Here is a 16,061-nt window from a genome sequence, read left to right on the forward strand (position 1 = left end):
GATATCTTCAAAGAGTCCACTCCCATTGTGGAAAGAGTGGTCAAGTTTGATACTCTAGAGGCAACATTTATCCCTAAGATCTTTGAAGGAAGAGATTGGACTGACTTATTTGGCAAGTTTAAGGATCCAACTGAAGAATTGGTCAAGGAATTCTTTTCAAATGCCAGATACACAAGAGTCGAGTTAAAATGCTGGGTTCGAGGAACAGAATTTTCCATAAATGCAGACTCCATTGCTAAGATTCTTCACATCACCAGACCAAAAAATGTGGATCGAACTTCATACGATGATCGGGAACTTCATGCATAAGACATCCTTCATGTTCTGGGAACTGAACATGAAGTGGGAAGCACAGGATCATCTATAAGCACTGCCTTATTTTCACCAGAATTGACAACCTTGAAGTTGATCATGTTCTCCAATCTCTATCCACTGTCAAACACTACCTTCATCAATCTTGGAAGGGCTAAATTTCTGTGTGATCTTATTTCTGGTGCCCCAATTGACATCTGTGCTCATATATTCCATATCATCAGGAAAACATCGGCCCGTTCAGCAACACGAACAATTCTTCCCTTCTGCAGTCTAGTCATGAAGATTGTTCTTAGTAAAGGTATTAGTCCTTCATCAAATGAGAGAATATTGACTCGTTCCCGACCAATATCCCACTACTCTCTCCAAGCAAGCCAGAGTCACTCTTCCAAGAAACCTAAGACTGAGCCATTCACACAGGCATCCCCATCTGCCCCTACTACAGTTACTCCTACACAATCAACCGGCACTCCGTCTATTCCACCTGGTTTCCAAATGCCAAAACAAAGTTATTTCACTGAAACCGTGCTACATCGGATTTTGGACTAAGAACGACTTCTCAACTCCTTTCATAATCAAACTCAAATGCGTCTCGGAACCATTGAGTTACAGTTAGATAACATACAACAGAAGCTGGAAGACAGCCTTTAGCTATTCGTGCCAAAAAGGGGGAGATAGCAACATAGCAAGGGGAATAAAGCTTAAGACTAAAAAGGAGGGTGCATACTGAAAGGGGGAGTTTAAATATTTTTGTTGAATATGTGTTTTTGCTTAATACACTGGTTTAAGTCTGTTTTAAAACTCTCAATAGTTGAATTTGTGGTAGTAGTTGTTTATTTCAGCATATATATAGTTTGATGTTTTTCAGCTTCAGCTATTTAAGCTGTTGTTTTGTACCGATTGTTGCTTTTGTAAGCTTTGAGGGTTGTTTCTAGCACTTTTGCATGATTGTAGGCTTGTATGGTTTGTGCCATGTATTTGCAAAAACTTTGCATATGCAGCCTTTGTGCTTTGTGTTTTGGTACTTGTTAATGCTTTGCATTACCCTAAGTACAACACTCTTGTGCCCTTGTAGGATTGTTCCTAGATGCATATATGTTTGTATGCATTGGTTAAGTGTTGGACTTGCAAATGATTCTCTTCAATTGAGTTTATCATTTTTGCATGTCGGATGTTCATTCCTTGTGTGAATGAAATAGTAATCACTTTTGCTTAAGTGACTACTGGTGTTGATCTTGCCATGAATTATTGCTTTTATGCCTATGTTCATTTTTGCTTGATCATGCTTATTTTGCTCCATATGCATATTAAGTTTTCTGCGTACAATGATATTGCTATGTTATTGTGTTTCAGGAGTTACTTATTCATATGTTCAAGAGCTTTTCAGAATCTAGAGTTAGGTGTGAGTGAGTTTTCCAACTGTTCCCAACTCACGTTTAAGTCTAGAGTCTGTTGTAAGGTTTTGTCACGGAATAGCCAAAGGGGAGATTGTAAGGTTGAATTTAATCAACCATCTAATTGGCTTTATTCCGTGACCAATTTGCTTGTAATTTAGCACTTAGTAACCCTGTATTTAGGTGGAAAAATTGTAAGGGTAGTGTGTGAGAAGATGTGAAGAAAAGTCAAGAGTGTGCAAGAAAAACAGAGTCTCGCGACTAGGACTCGCGGGTGGTTCGCGACTGGCAAGCCGCGAAAGGCAGGCACGTGAGAGGCACACTGGGAAGCTAAGGATCGCGCCAGCTGTCACGCTACAGGACAAAAGTTCCAGTCTGGCCAGGCCGTTACGTCGTGACTTGATTTCGCGACTTGGCCAAGCCGCGAGATCAAGTCGCCAACTTGCCCTGTTTGGCAAAAACTGACGTTTTGCATTCCTTCTCACCCTACTATATATATACACCCTTATACCCATCATATTGAGAGAGCTTCTAGAGAGAATTTTGTGAGAGAAAACCCTAGAGAAATACAAGATTGATTCATCCCCAATCTTTATCTAAAGAGACTCTACAAATTCCTCTACTCTCTCCTCTCCATTGTCATACCCTTGAGAGGTCATTTACCAAACCCTTATCTCACCACACCCACGTCTGTGAGAAGGTCCATTTGGTGCTTTGGAAAGCAGTTTGGAAAGGAACCAATATACATTGGTTGATGCTATGGTCAAGTAGCGGAATCCGGGAAGCTAAAGAAGAAATAGGTTCGGCGTAACCTCGTTGGAGCAAGAAGCTTGGAGGGCTTAGGTACTTGGGTAGATTAGGCTTGGAGGGTCTTCTGCTGTTCATGTATCCCAACTACATTCTTTAGTGGATTATTTGACTGCTTGGAGGGCGGCGGAGAGGTTTTACGCCGAGGACTTCGGTTTCCTCTTCGATAACACATCTGTGTTGTCCGTGTGTTTGCATCTTCTTTCCCTTTACCTTTGCCTTATATTTACTGCTGTGGATGTGTTTATATTTGGCTTAGATTGTTCTATCAATTCTGTTATAAGCTTGTTATCATATTCCGCACATTAATTGTTTGATATAAAGCTTGAATTGGTATTTTTTGTAATTTGGGGTCTAAACGTTCAAAGGTGTTTTATACCCTTTTTGAACTTACAGGGACTAATAATAAAGACTTAGACTTTACACGAAACTAATCTAATACTAGTCTCATTACAATCATTTTGCATTTTTATTTTTATTTTTTGTTTAGTGTCATAATTCTCTATTTATAACCAAAATTTCTATAAAACATTTTATATAGTTCATGCATCACAAAATATCATAGAGTCACAAATTCACAATATTATATATATATATATAATGAGAAAAGTATAATACAAAATACAATTCAATTGAGAAAGTTATAAATTTTTTTAAAAGAACTTTTCAATTTTGACAAAAAACAGAATGACCTACCCAAATTCAACAAAAACCAACGACAAATTACAAAACCCTCATCAATACTCTATTGTTTGAGCAAAAATAATTAGAAAAGTTCTTTTGTTTTTGTAAATATAATTTCTTTTTCTTGGATTTTGAATTGAGAAAAAATGATGACATACCATAGAGAAAAAGAACATAAAACTGAGAGGAACTAATAAAGAAACAAATTGAATATATTTGAAGCTGTTTGAAAACATCCTATTTTGTAGATAGTGTTTTATGTGGGGGTTAAAAAAAAATTGCCATGTTTTGCCCCAACTTAAATGTAGTGTAAGGGTATTTTTGAATTAATGAAATTTTCATCCCAAACAGAGTAAGCCTCTTAAATAGTAGTACTAGCTTATGAGCGCGTGATTAGAAACTCTTTTCTTTTTTCTTTTTTGATTTAGTGTTATAATTTTCTATTCATCTCAATTTGAAACTTTTTTATCTTTTATTCAATTAAACCACACGCACAATAATTTTTATTTTTGACAAAGAAAAGACATTCATTCAAATGAAGAAAAAAAAAACAGTGCAAATAGATGTGAAGAGAAAACCATTCAAACACCAAAATAAATAAATAAATAAATCATTAAAAAGGACTGGGAAGAATTGGGAAGAGTTTTTTTTGTAGTTAGTCAAACGTGGGGTCAGAAGTTGAGTCATGGGATTGGAGGTTTTTTGTCTTTTAGACAGGTGAGGAATTTGTATTTGTCTAAGACTCTAGTGGAAATTTATAAGAAATTTATTTGATAGTTTTTTTGTTTTTGAATTATGATGTTAACCTCATTTTTATTTTTTAGGAATAAAAACTATCAAATTAGATTAGGGATATTTTTAACAATTTCGATGATGATAACTAACTTTCTAAATCTTCTTAATATATAGAAAGTAGAGACTAACATTTTTTTTAAAGATAGACCCATTAAAATTCTTTTAATCGCATCCAAATATGGTAGATACCTTCATACCTTCACTATTTTCTAAAAGAGTACCTAAAAAATCCCTTTAAATATAATTGCATTTGTTATTATTATTTTCCTTTTCAAATGGAAATAAATTTCAAAGAACATGGACATTGAAATAGTTATAAATCTACAAGGTCATTCGATCAGCATTTTCTTATTTAATTGTTTTATGATCAATGATAGCAGGACATTTGTGCGAATTCTTCACAGTTAGTGAACAATGTATATGAGCAGTACATGTTAGTATGCGGCTGACTAGTGTTGCATCCATAGGAATTCAGGAAAGAAAATGGCATGCCATGATATAGCTTCTAGCATGAAATTTGAAAATTACATTATTTTTTTTTTTATTAATGAAATAGGCAGATACATTTTTGAATTCTAAATCTAACAATATACATGTTTATAAAGATCATTCCAAGGCATTCATAAATCATTGCATAGCAATTATATAAGGCAAAAAGAAAAAACCATAAAATGTTCTTAATAAACTTAGTTGTAAATTAAAACTACAACTCTACTTAATATTTTTTTATTATATGTGAATTTTGACAAATTCACAAATAGATTACATTTTTTTTCTTATACCCTCCATACTTGAAAATTTTCAAAAAGATCAAAGATTAATAACTAAGTCATCAATCAAATCTTTAAATTTTGAGTTTTTGTAATCTAAAATTATACATAAAAATTAAATTTATGGGTCAAAAGTAAATAACAGAAAATTGACATGAAATTTGACATGCGTTTTAAGAACATAAATAACATGCAATCCAACAATTAGATTTTTAAAATATGTGGTCACGTTAATTTATGTAATAAGAGCTGCAGCCTTAAAGTACAATTAAGTTTGTAGCAAAACTTTGTCCTTAAATTTTGTCCCCTTAACAATATATTAGGTCCTTACAAACAAAAAGAAAAATCCCAAGAAAATTTTTATCTAACTAAATTTTGATAGATATGTAACTTGAACATTAGTAATGAAAATATCATGCAAAATTTCAAAATAAAAAATAAAATTGTAGAAAGAAATTGTAAAACTTTATGTATTTTTGTGTGTGCATTTTTTTATTATTATTATTATTATTAATATATGAAGTTCTCTTTTAATTAAATTTTGTGTAATTTAAGTTTCTTAATAACCACCCTGGAAAATATTTCTGGAGCCGCCACTACACCTTACCATCCTCTAAGGCCACCTGATTTTGCGAACTCCAAATGGTGTCCAGAATTAAGGCAGCCTGTAGTTTCCCTGAGATTTGGATCTTCCAACAGCAATTGGGGCTCTGTTTGTGTTTGTAGTTTTAAAATGTCAAAGATGCAGCTTATTCCCATTTTGTCTATATTTTTCTCCCAAATCAAATTGCTCTAGCAGTCAGGCAATTAATGAAAATATGCATTCTTGTTTACCTTGTATCTCAAAATCCCAACTTTATGTATTTTTGTGTGTGCATTTTTTTTTTATTATTATTATTATTAATATATGAAGTTCTCTTTTAATTAAATTTTGTGTAATTTAAGTTTCTTAATAACCACCCTGGAAAATATTTCTGGAGCCACCACTACACCTTACCATCCTCTAAGGCCACCTGATTTTGCGAACTCCAAATGGTGTCCAGAATTAAGGCAGCCAGTAGTTTCCCTGAGATTTGGATCTTCCAACAGCAATTGGGGCTCTGTTTGTGTTTGTAGTTTTAAAATGTCAAAGATGCAGCTTATTCCCATTTTGTCTATATTTTTCTCCCAAATCAAATTGCTCTAGCAGTCAGGCAATTAATGAAAATATGCATTCTTGTTTACCTTGTATCTCAAAATCCCCCATTTGGTTGAGGACTAATTGTGTAACTAAACATTTTCTAAATATTAAACTAATTGGTCTTCCACAAAAATTCACAACATTCTTTCATCTTCAGCCAGATAAAAGTAATCATCCAAACCTTCTTCTTTTGATGATTCAAAGTCACTTGACAGAAAGCCAGGAAGGGCACTAGAGTAACCAAGTTCTTGCCTCATGTAAAGCATGAGATTATTGATTTGCACATCACATAAAAAGTGAGAACTGACAAAGCATTAGGACTTTCTTTATATGCACCTTATACTATTGTAACTAAACATGGCCACTAATGTCAATCCCAGACGTTTTAAAACAAATGAAAGCAAATAATTAAAACAGCTCATCCAGCAAATAAAGATGTCTTTTTGTTCTTTCTTTTTTTGAGAGATAAAGATGTCAAAAGCAAATAAAAGCTGAATGCACATTTGCTGGATGAGCAAGGTGCACGCTAGTGCATCTATTTTTAAGGTTCATTGGACCATTCAAAGATGTAGTGTGAAAGCAACCACAACCAAAAGTAGCGTGAACGCGTGGTGGACACGGAGAGAAAAACGGAGGCAGTGAGGCAGTGAGGAGAGAGACAAAAGCAGTGTGAATGTAAAATAAATAAAAATAAAAAATTTACCTTTCAGTTATAGTGCGCAGCCAAAAGTAGATGTGCACTGCAGCTGTGGAGCAAAAAAAATATAACTTTAGCTTTACTATTGCAGAGTACATTTTGATATTTAGTAGTGCTAAAAATAGTTATATAGCTATTTAGCACTACTATTGCTAGTGCTCTTAGGGACAAGTTCCATGTTCTCCATTCAAAGTTGTGAAGGAAGTACACCACACAATATAATATTCATCCCTCAACAAGGGCAAATATATGAAAGGTGGTAGGTATAGCAAATGTTCTTATCACAATGCACATATCCTGGATCATCGCTCTTTGCACATAATTCTATAAATAATTATTATTATACCATCAGTTTTGAGATGGCTTAAAAATCGTTGATTGATTCCTCCAAAATAATGATTTGTGGTTTCAAGTTTCAACCGAAAGAACAATTCACTCTTTCAATTCCATTGAGGGGAAAATCCTAATATTCACAAACATTATTTCTAAATAAGTGACGAGTCCACAAAGAGAACATTAACACTTCTAAAAAGTCCAAGCCTCACGATCCAATAAAATGTACATTTTTAACAAGCCATTCTAAACAAACTAAGGGGAGTGATTGAACCAGAACTTATAAGTACTGGAATCCCCAAGGTGAAACTGAGCATCAGAAAAGCTCAGTTTCCATTGAAAGGCATCCTCTAATGTTCATAAACATTGGTACTAAACAAGTCCTTGAAGAGAACATTGACACTTATGCATCGTCCAAGTTTCTGATGTTGCAGACGTGATTCAATAAAATGTACAATTTTAACAAGCCATTCTAAACAAACTAAGGGGAGTGATTGAACCGGAACTTATAAGTACTGCAATCCCCAAGGTGGAACTGAAGATCGGAAGAGCTACCATGGGCTCTCTTATTGCAATAACCAGGATAATCATCCTTGCAGAAGGGCACAACATCATGCGAAACGAGGCCTATCTTCTCTGCTTTCCTAACTAAATCCCATTTGTTGTAAGGGTCACCCTCCTTGTGTGTCACATGAATCTCCCCTTCTTTCTGTAGGAGAACTTTAGCATTCTTCAAAAATCCCTTTACCAATCTCTTGTTCAACCTATTTCAGTGCCATTAAAATCGCATCAGTTTATGTTTTTTTCATTCTGTCAACCAAAAATTCAACTTAGAGTACTTCAAAAACAAAATCTACATGTGTACATCATCGTCATTAGCATCATGAAAACTATTAAATGTGCATTCAAACAGAAGAAGTTTGAAGAGAAAGAAAGGTTTGGTTTTGCTGAATTCTACCCGTATGTCTTTATACTTTGGTTTTGCAAAATGTATTGAGATTTCTTTTCTTATATGATGTGTTTATCAAAATCACTTATTTCATTTTGGAAGCTTGTTAACAATATTAGATGTTGCATTACAACTAGTGTGCCCAATGCAGCTACCGAAAGAGTTGTAAATGAAATCATCATCAAAGGTATTGTTCTGAATATATTTTGTTAAATGTGGGCATAATAAAAAGACTCTTTCATTCCTTCTTGGACTTGGTCTCCTAGTTTTGTGTCTATGTCATCCTTCTTTGGTGAAGTATTGCTAATACATAACAATCCTATGTTTTGATAAGTGAATTTTTGGATTTATCCCACTCCACATGAGAGGAATGATGTATGCAATTGTTACACAAGAAACCACCTCAATTATTTTTATCCCAAGGGAGAGGAATAAGAGATCAAACTAGTTAATAGATGACAATCCTATAGGTTAACACTAAGGAAATAAACTCTATTCACCTAATAGATACTATCATATAGTCTATAAAACTAAGGAAATAAAATATAGATGAAAAATTTAATAAAAAAAAGGAGAGGGGAGAATAGAAAAGGAATATAAGGGAAACATAACATAACTGGATCTGGCAGTAGCTACTCTCACGATAGAGAAATCCAACATGAGGTAAATTGTAGACGATCCTATCAAATCTCTGAGTCTTGAGGAAGTAGTGCTGGCTCATCTGCTTTGCATCAACTTTATACAATACTAAGCAACCTCTCTCTTCCAGCTCCCTAACATTCCCTATACCATTACTGTACTTCCTTGCTATTTCCTCTGATCATCATCATCATCATCATCATGCACAACAACAAAAGTAAAAAGTAGTAATCAATACTCACATAAAATGACTATTTATCCAAAACCCATTTCATAAAATGTCCAAAAATGTTTTTTTTACGTACCTTGGGTATCGAGAGAAGTGGCAACTATGTTGCGGGCAGAGCCAAAAGCTCTGGCTAAGCACAGAGAGAAAGACAAGTCTCCTTCTCCAACCAACAATATTCTTTGCTTCGATGAGTAGTGTTTCTTCCATATCTCAGCTTCTTCTTCTTCTTCATCTTCATCTTCATCTTCTGTGTCACTGTTGTCATCATCATCATGGTCTTCTTTTGATTCCTTAACTTCCTCTTGGTGTTCTTCTTCGTTTCCCATCACAGTGGAGGTGACCAGACGAAAGACTTTTGGTAGGTCCAGAGAGTATTTTTCTTTTTTTCTCTTTTTTTGTTTGTGCTCGTAACAAAAGCAAAAGTCCAAAAGTCATCAAAGTAATGAGATATTGCTTCCTGGGGACCTGGGGTACTGCTTGCATGACAAGCGTCACTGTATTTATTGGTTGCTAAATACATAGCTCGGAGAAATAAAGATTTAAACTATACATCTTTGTTTGAAATACTAAAAGAAGCTACAAAAACCTTGACAATACCTTATTGTATCTTTTCTTTTCTTTTCTTTTCTTTCCTTGTCCTTGTTTGTATTTTTGATAAATTAATTTTTATTATTCCAAAAATTTAAAAGAATTTGAACTCAGAAATCTTCCGAACCTTTTTCCTCGATACCATGATAATTTATTATTTATCCAAAAAATTTAAATGGTTAGAAAACTGTAAATTTAAACACTTAATGGTTAATATCATGATAAATTATTAATTTTTCTAAAGTTTAAATTGTTAAAAAAATGTTGAATTTAAACCCTTAATCATAATTCTAATGCATTCTCTACTTTTAGATTGTTAATTATTTTTGTGTTAATTTTTTTGGGGTTCAATTTGATAAATGCCTAGGCCAAAGTTACGTCTAGAGATCCCAAACTTACGTAGGGTTCGTTTTTGTGGAAAACATTTTCTTACATTTTTCGGAGCTTGATATGAAAAAACAATAGCTTTTGGACAGAATTTCGTCCTTAGAATGGAAGCTAGCAGTGTAAAACCATAAAAATCACAAACCAAGAATCTTTCATGTTGTAAATGACAATATTGTTATATGACTATTTAGAATAAAAAAATAAAAATAAAAAATCTGTTGACATTCGGAACAAAATTTATTTAGAAAACATTATACAGCTTTTTTCAAGCGTCATAAATTATAACCACATCTATTTACAAAACCCTTTTCTAATTGCTAACCCACTACCTTATCCTCCACTCATTTTCATGGGAAGAAGTGCATCGAGCTAAAAGCCTAAAACTTGTTGATCCTACCTGATCATATTTTTCAGGTGGTGTTTCTCTTTTAGCCTGTAATCCTCCGCACAAACCATGCTCTAATTGTAGACATCTACCAAATGTAGAACTTTTTCATCCAAGAGCATGTCAATGTTTCAAGGCAAATCTCTAAAATAATCACCAGTAAAAATTCTAACCAGGTAAGAAAGCATAAGGTCACTAGAATTAAGTCAATTAACAACATAACTTTTGCATGTGCAGTCCACTTTCTTACATGAGATAGGATTGTGTGTTTTTTGCGAAACCATAAAACAGCTACTGGGAGGGAGGGAAATCCCATTTTGTGAACGCATTGGCACACAGCCAATAAGAAACCTAGAAGGCCAGAAACCCTTCACCTCCTAGGTTCAGTTTGGCTTGCTACTAGCTGGCTCATATTATGTCAGAAAAAACATACCACAAAGCTACCACATTTATGACAAACCTTTCAATGAACAGATTCCTAGGTTCAGTTTGGCTTGCTACTAGCTGGCTCATATTATGTCAGAAAAAACATACCACAAAGCTACCACATTTATGACAAACCTTTCAATGAACAGTTTTGAAGAACAAATCACATGGATAAGCTTGTCACTAGAGTATAATACTTACATAAGAAAGGATTCCCATTTCATCTCTAAGTTAAAATGGGGGGAAAAAGTTGTACATGTACCAAGACTAAGAGTGCATGTTACAGATGGGATAGCAGGTACTTCGCTGGTCTTCTAAGCTCTGCAAAGCTAACTCAATCACATTAGCCATCCACAACTCCCAGGCTCACAGCATTACCTGCACCAAATTTATTCCAATAAGTACCCTATAGCGAATGGCAGCTAAAAAACATCACAGCTTAAGCAGCTAAATGAAAATTTAACAAAGAATGTCAATTGTGTGGGCTTTACTTAAGCTTTACTAGATGTCAGGTAGGAATCCTGATGTGCACTTTCCTCCTTGTGTTGATCTTCTTCCTCCAAGTGTTTATCTTCCCCCTTGTTTTGACCCTCCATGTGTTCATCTTCCCCCTTGTGTTGACTTTCCTCCATGTTTTGATCTTCCCCCTTGTGTTGACTTTCCACCAAGTTTTGATCTTTTCCCTTGTGTTGACTTTCCTCCAAGTGTTGATCTTCCCCCTTGTGTTGACCTTCCTCCATGTGTTGATCTTCCCCCTTGTGTTGAATTTCCTCCAAGTGTTGATCTTCCCCCTTGCGTTGACTTTCCTCCATGTCTTGATCTTTCCCCATGTGTTGACTTTCCTCCAAGTGTTGATCTTCCCCCTCGTGTTGACTTTCCTTCATGTGTTGATCTTCCACATTGTGTTGATCTCCCCACTTGTGTAGACTTTCCTGCTTGTGTTGACTTTCTAAGTTAGCACACTCTTTAAGCTTTGCTAGCTCACTTAATATACCTTTGAGGGGCTCCCTAAGCTTGCTTCTCTTAGCCTGTGAGGAAAAATATAGTGAATCATCTTCTAATGACTGAAATAAGAAGCAACTACAGCAAGTTGTCACCTCAAATAGTAGCTTTAAAACCACAACACAAGTGAACATAACCATAAACCAGGTTGGTTACACAAAGTCTCTTGAGTTGTTAAATGTAGCACTATAAATTGGGTATATAGTTCCTCCCCACCCCAAAAATAAAAAAGCCTGAATGAAGCTTTATAAAAAATTTTAAAAAAATAAAAATAAAAATAGAGAGTAAACAGCATAGCAGTAGAAAACCGGTACGTGTTTCGATTGCAATACCAGATGCTTCCCTAGGGAACTAACAATTGAATTGTGAGTTGCTGAATTGCATAACACACATTTATATTATGACAACAACATTATCAACTGAAAATTTTCACTCATTAGTCATTCAAAAGGGATTAAGGGAATGGCATGAATATTAATCCCCAAAGTCGGGAAATACTGACATTTTGTCTTATGCCTTCACATTTAAAATAAAGGGTGGCACAGCAAGCATCAGATCCGCATCTATGGTCATTAATACTGAGCACCAATTTGGCTTATTCATACTTATTTACAAAATATCAGTGGCTCAACAGATATCATCTTTACCTCTGCAGTTATATAGAGCAAGCACAATTTCTGCCTATTTTCTACTTGTTTACTTATCAAACATAAACAACCTTTCCCAAGCATAGAACTAGAAATCAAATAGCAAGCAACACCAGCATGGCAGGCAATCACAAACCCATGCATCTCATACCTTCAAGGATGGGACCAGAGAAAAAACTTCCTCATCAGACTCTGGACAAACATTGGCAATCACGCATATCTGCAGTCCAAAAGCTTAAAATAAGAGTGCTGCAAGGCTTTTAAGATTTAAGTGACTCAGGTTGAGATTTAAACCTCACTATTGGAGACACCATATTTTGTGAGACCCCTTATTCTGGTTAAGAAATCAACAGCTGATGGGTGATATAAATAAATGCCACAAAGGAAGCAGTGATCAGTCAACACACACACGCACGCACAAAGCAAATCTAAAGAACGAAAAAATTATTGAAAAAAAAAATTGCTTATAATGAAGTTCAAGGATACTCAAGAACTTGTCTAACAGCCTGGGGATTTGCATAATGGACACCCCTTTTGGCATACTGCAGTCCCTTGTCAAATGGTCTGGAAACAAACAACATGTTATAACACTTAATATATATGTATTAAATTTCTATTCAATAAAACTATCATAAAATTTGTCCCTCACACAGGGAGTCTAAATTCTGGATCTTTTGATAATATGGGCAGCTGATCCTGGATTCCTTGTAAAATATCAAAAGCCTCACAATCCATCATGCATTTGACATTCTCTGGTAGATCTGCATATGCCAACATAGATAAGTAACAACATGGAGTTAACAAAATTCAAAGGACATCCCCCACTTAAGAGATAAGTCTAGAAATAAGTTCTCCAAAACCAGAAAAAATCCATGGTATACAACCATAAAATCTACAGTATTAACAAATAAAACATTCAAACACATAAAGAGGCCAAATTTTTCCTCATCTCAATAAAATAATAAATATAATGCCTTTAAACCAAAACCATAATTCCAAGTACCCACCCTGCTCAACTTTAAGCTCCAGCGGTTGTGGTTCTTTAAAGACTGTGCTCTTTCCACCATTAGCAATTTTGTCTCCTTTTCCCCCTCCTTTGCCTGAATAGCCTGAAAATTTATTTAAAAAATAAAAATAAAAAGAACAACAAGAAGAGAAGCTCATTCAAGGGAAATCAACAAATGAGGTAATCAATCATAGATTGTGCAGAGAAAGGTAAAATCAACACAAACAGGCAATAACCAAACAAAACAATAAAGAAAATTGGACCTTTTGGAAACGGAGTGTCATCCTTCCCTAAAGATTTTGGTAAAGAACTAGTTTTATATTCAGGTGAACCTATAAAAGCAAGACCACCCATTAGAGAGGATTAAAGAATATGGATAAGTTTCCCTCAACTAACCATTCAAGATTAAGAAGATAAGTATATTCGCTAAAGGAAGAGAAGAAAACATTAACCTTCAAAATTGAACTGAACTTTCCTTGCACTCTTTTTTGTTGAGCTGTCATCCTTCCCTTTCAACTTATCTTCCTTTCCCTTTGATCTCAAGGGTGCTACACCCATGAATTTACACATCAAAAAAAGAGTGTATTCAAAACATTGTAAGTTCTAAACAAAGGTTCAGCGCTCCTACCAATACCATTTGGGCAATAACACAAATTTAAGAGAACTGAGATATAGTAGAGAAGAAAAGCGAGGAAACCAAATCAAACAAACTCCAAACAAGACATCATTAAATTTGTGATCATAATCTCACTTAAAAATAAAATTTTCCAACTGGGGTATATAACCTGTATACTTAAACGGTTAAACTGCTATCCCAAATCAATGTAAAACTATTGTGTTCTTACAAATACAATTACTCTTTACTCATCCAAAAATAAAAATTCCCAACATGGACTACCAACATTTGCCTAAACAACATTTGAAAGGATCATATCTGCATGCCATGACCAGGCAGAGATTTTCTAGGCACTATACTGTATACACCTTCTAAATTTGGAATTGCTTCTAAATCAGTCCCTTGATTTTTTTACAACCTTCAAATTTACATTATCAACTACTATAACAATGTCAACGTGCTCTTCCAATATGGTCCATCTGTTAACCAACATAAAAATGAGGTCTTTATTATATTTTTTGACATCTTTTTTGAGGTGGGATTTTAAGTTTGACACGCAAAATACCTATTTAAAAGCAAACACAAAAATAAAAAATACAACATCTTCAGATACCCCTAATGAAAAATAAAAAATAGCCCATGAAAAGTACAGTGATTAATAGAAGGAAAATACAAGAAAGAAAGAGTTTTATTTGAAAGCAGACAATGGTGGAGATACATAGAAGCAGAAAACCCTTTACCTCCTTTCTCCATGGCTACTTGTATATCTGCAATCACAAAACTTACTACTTTAAAACAATGTACATGCATAACACAAAAAACCCACATACAAAAACAAACCCTTTTCCCCAAACAACAACAATAGCTTTTACTTTACTTTTTACATGAAAACTCTTCAAAGACCCAAAAATGGCCTAAAGTAAAAGAACAAACACACCCAGAAAAATAAATGAAAATCAAAGACAAAACCATGAACCAGGAACAAGAACAAGGTACCTGGGAAAGAGAGCAAAGCAGAGACAGTGGCAAAGAGTGATCGGTCAAAATGGAGGAGAGGAATGGCCGAATGGGAGATACAGAGCACTCAGCAACAGTAGCAGTTTTCTATTTCGACGCTTTTTTTGGCTTTTGTTTTTTCACTGTTTTGCGCGTTGTATAATTGATCGTCCTGTGCCATGATGACGATACTGCCCAGAGTATAAAGATGACGTTCTGCCTTGACGCCAAGGGCATTTGAGACTCTTTGAGGATATTTATACTCTGAGTGGACCTCACATGTCCCGGAGCAAAATCCGCTCCGTTTCGAAATGTTGATACCTGCACACAAATTTTCGCATACACCCTCACACACTCACATCATTTGAATTTGAATAAGAATAAATTTTAGTTGTTATCAAAAAAGAAAAAAAAAAAAAAAAAAAAAAAAAAAAGGGATAAATTTTAGTTGCAGTATTCTAGGATTAGATTTTTTTTTTTTTTAAATAATATGTTAATAACATTTTTACAATAAATTCTAAAGGGTTTGGTAGACAAAGAAGTAATCTCAGTTATAGTTTTAAATTATAACCAATAACATTTTATTATGTTGGATTTGTTGTGAAAGTAGCACTTTTTTTTTTAATAAAAAGTACTGTGGGGCCAGAAAATCAGGTAACCTCGGCCCACTTCAACCCAGGCCTAAATGACCCACGCCGAGGACGCATGATGGGTCCGAGGATGACCCTATCCTCGGTCGTCCGAGATCTCAGTACGAAGAACCCTGGGCGAACTGTCACCTCGGCATTGAATACGCTCACCTAACCCTTCTGGCCGCATTAATGAGGATGTAACCCCTTGACAGGGCAACATCGATCAGGGTGAACCACTTGAGCACGGATATGACCTTTGATGGGATAGACGGTCAGGGGGAAGGCCAATAGATGACCAACAGGAAGAAGAAGAGAGGGATATATAAGAAATGTGAGCAAAATGTAAAGGGAGGTTTTTGGGAGGAGAGAGGGGGAAGGGAAAGCCTCCTCGGCCATGGTCCGAGGAGCATCCCCCAGTTGTAAATTGTTCTAAGTATTTTTCAAAGAAAGAAAGGAGTTCATGTTTCGTGAACGCCGGCCAGCGCCTAAACCTTCGATCCACTCTCTACAAATTCATTGTTCTGAGTTCGTTGGGCCTTTGACCCATATCTTTTGGGCTTGGGCAACAAAAACAGACCCTACAAGTA

The 16,061-nt window shown here is 35.0% G+C and overlaps 2 protein-coding genes across 2 annotated transcripts; both read right to left on the reverse strand.

Moving 5' to 3' along the window:
* Positions 1 to 7,155: 7,155 nt before the first annotated feature.
* On the reverse strand, positions 7,156 to 9,220 carry LOC112038798 (uncharacterized protein At4g26485). Its single transcript, XM_024071654.2, has 3 exons — positions 8,866 to 9,220; positions 8,539 to 8,737; positions 7,156 to 7,736 (listed from the first exon to the last, which is right to left on the reverse strand). Exons 1-3 carry the CDS (start codon positions 9,113 to 9,115, stop codon positions 7,454 to 7,456), a joined length of 732 nt encoding a protein of 243 aa, XP_023927422.1. The 5' UTR covers positions 9,116 to 9,220; the 3' UTR covers positions 7,156 to 7,453.
* A 1,460-nt stretch (positions 9,221 to 10,680) lies between these two features.
* LOC112038797 (DNA-directed RNA polymerases IV and V subunit 4) lies at positions 10,681 to 15,048 on the reverse strand. The gene is made up of 11 exons (XM_065781318.1): positions 14,843 to 15,048; positions 14,587 to 14,613; positions 13,683 to 13,778; positions 13,494 to 13,562; positions 13,232 to 13,333; positions 12,874 to 12,985; positions 12,711 to 12,788; positions 12,519 to 12,552; positions 12,376 to 12,444; positions 11,067 to 11,603; positions 10,681 to 10,953 (listed from the first exon to the last, which is right to left on the reverse strand). The coding sequence occupies exons 2-10, from the start codon at positions 14,597 to 14,599 to the stop codon at positions 11,067 to 11,069; spliced, it is 1,110 nt and encodes a 369-aa protein (XP_065637390.1). The 5' UTR covers positions 14,600 to 14,613; positions 14,843 to 15,048; the 3' UTR covers positions 10,681 to 10,953.
* Positions 15,049 to 16,061: the final 1,013 nt, after the last annotated feature.

The sequence above is a fragment of the Quercus suber genome, unplaced genomic scaffold, assembly GCF_002906115.3.
Source record: "Quercus suber isolate HL8 unplaced genomic scaffold, Cork oak 2.0 scaffold_263, whole genome shotgun sequence".
NCBI lineage: Eukaryota > Viridiplantae > Streptophyta > Magnoliopsida > Fagales > Fagaceae > Quercus > Quercus suber.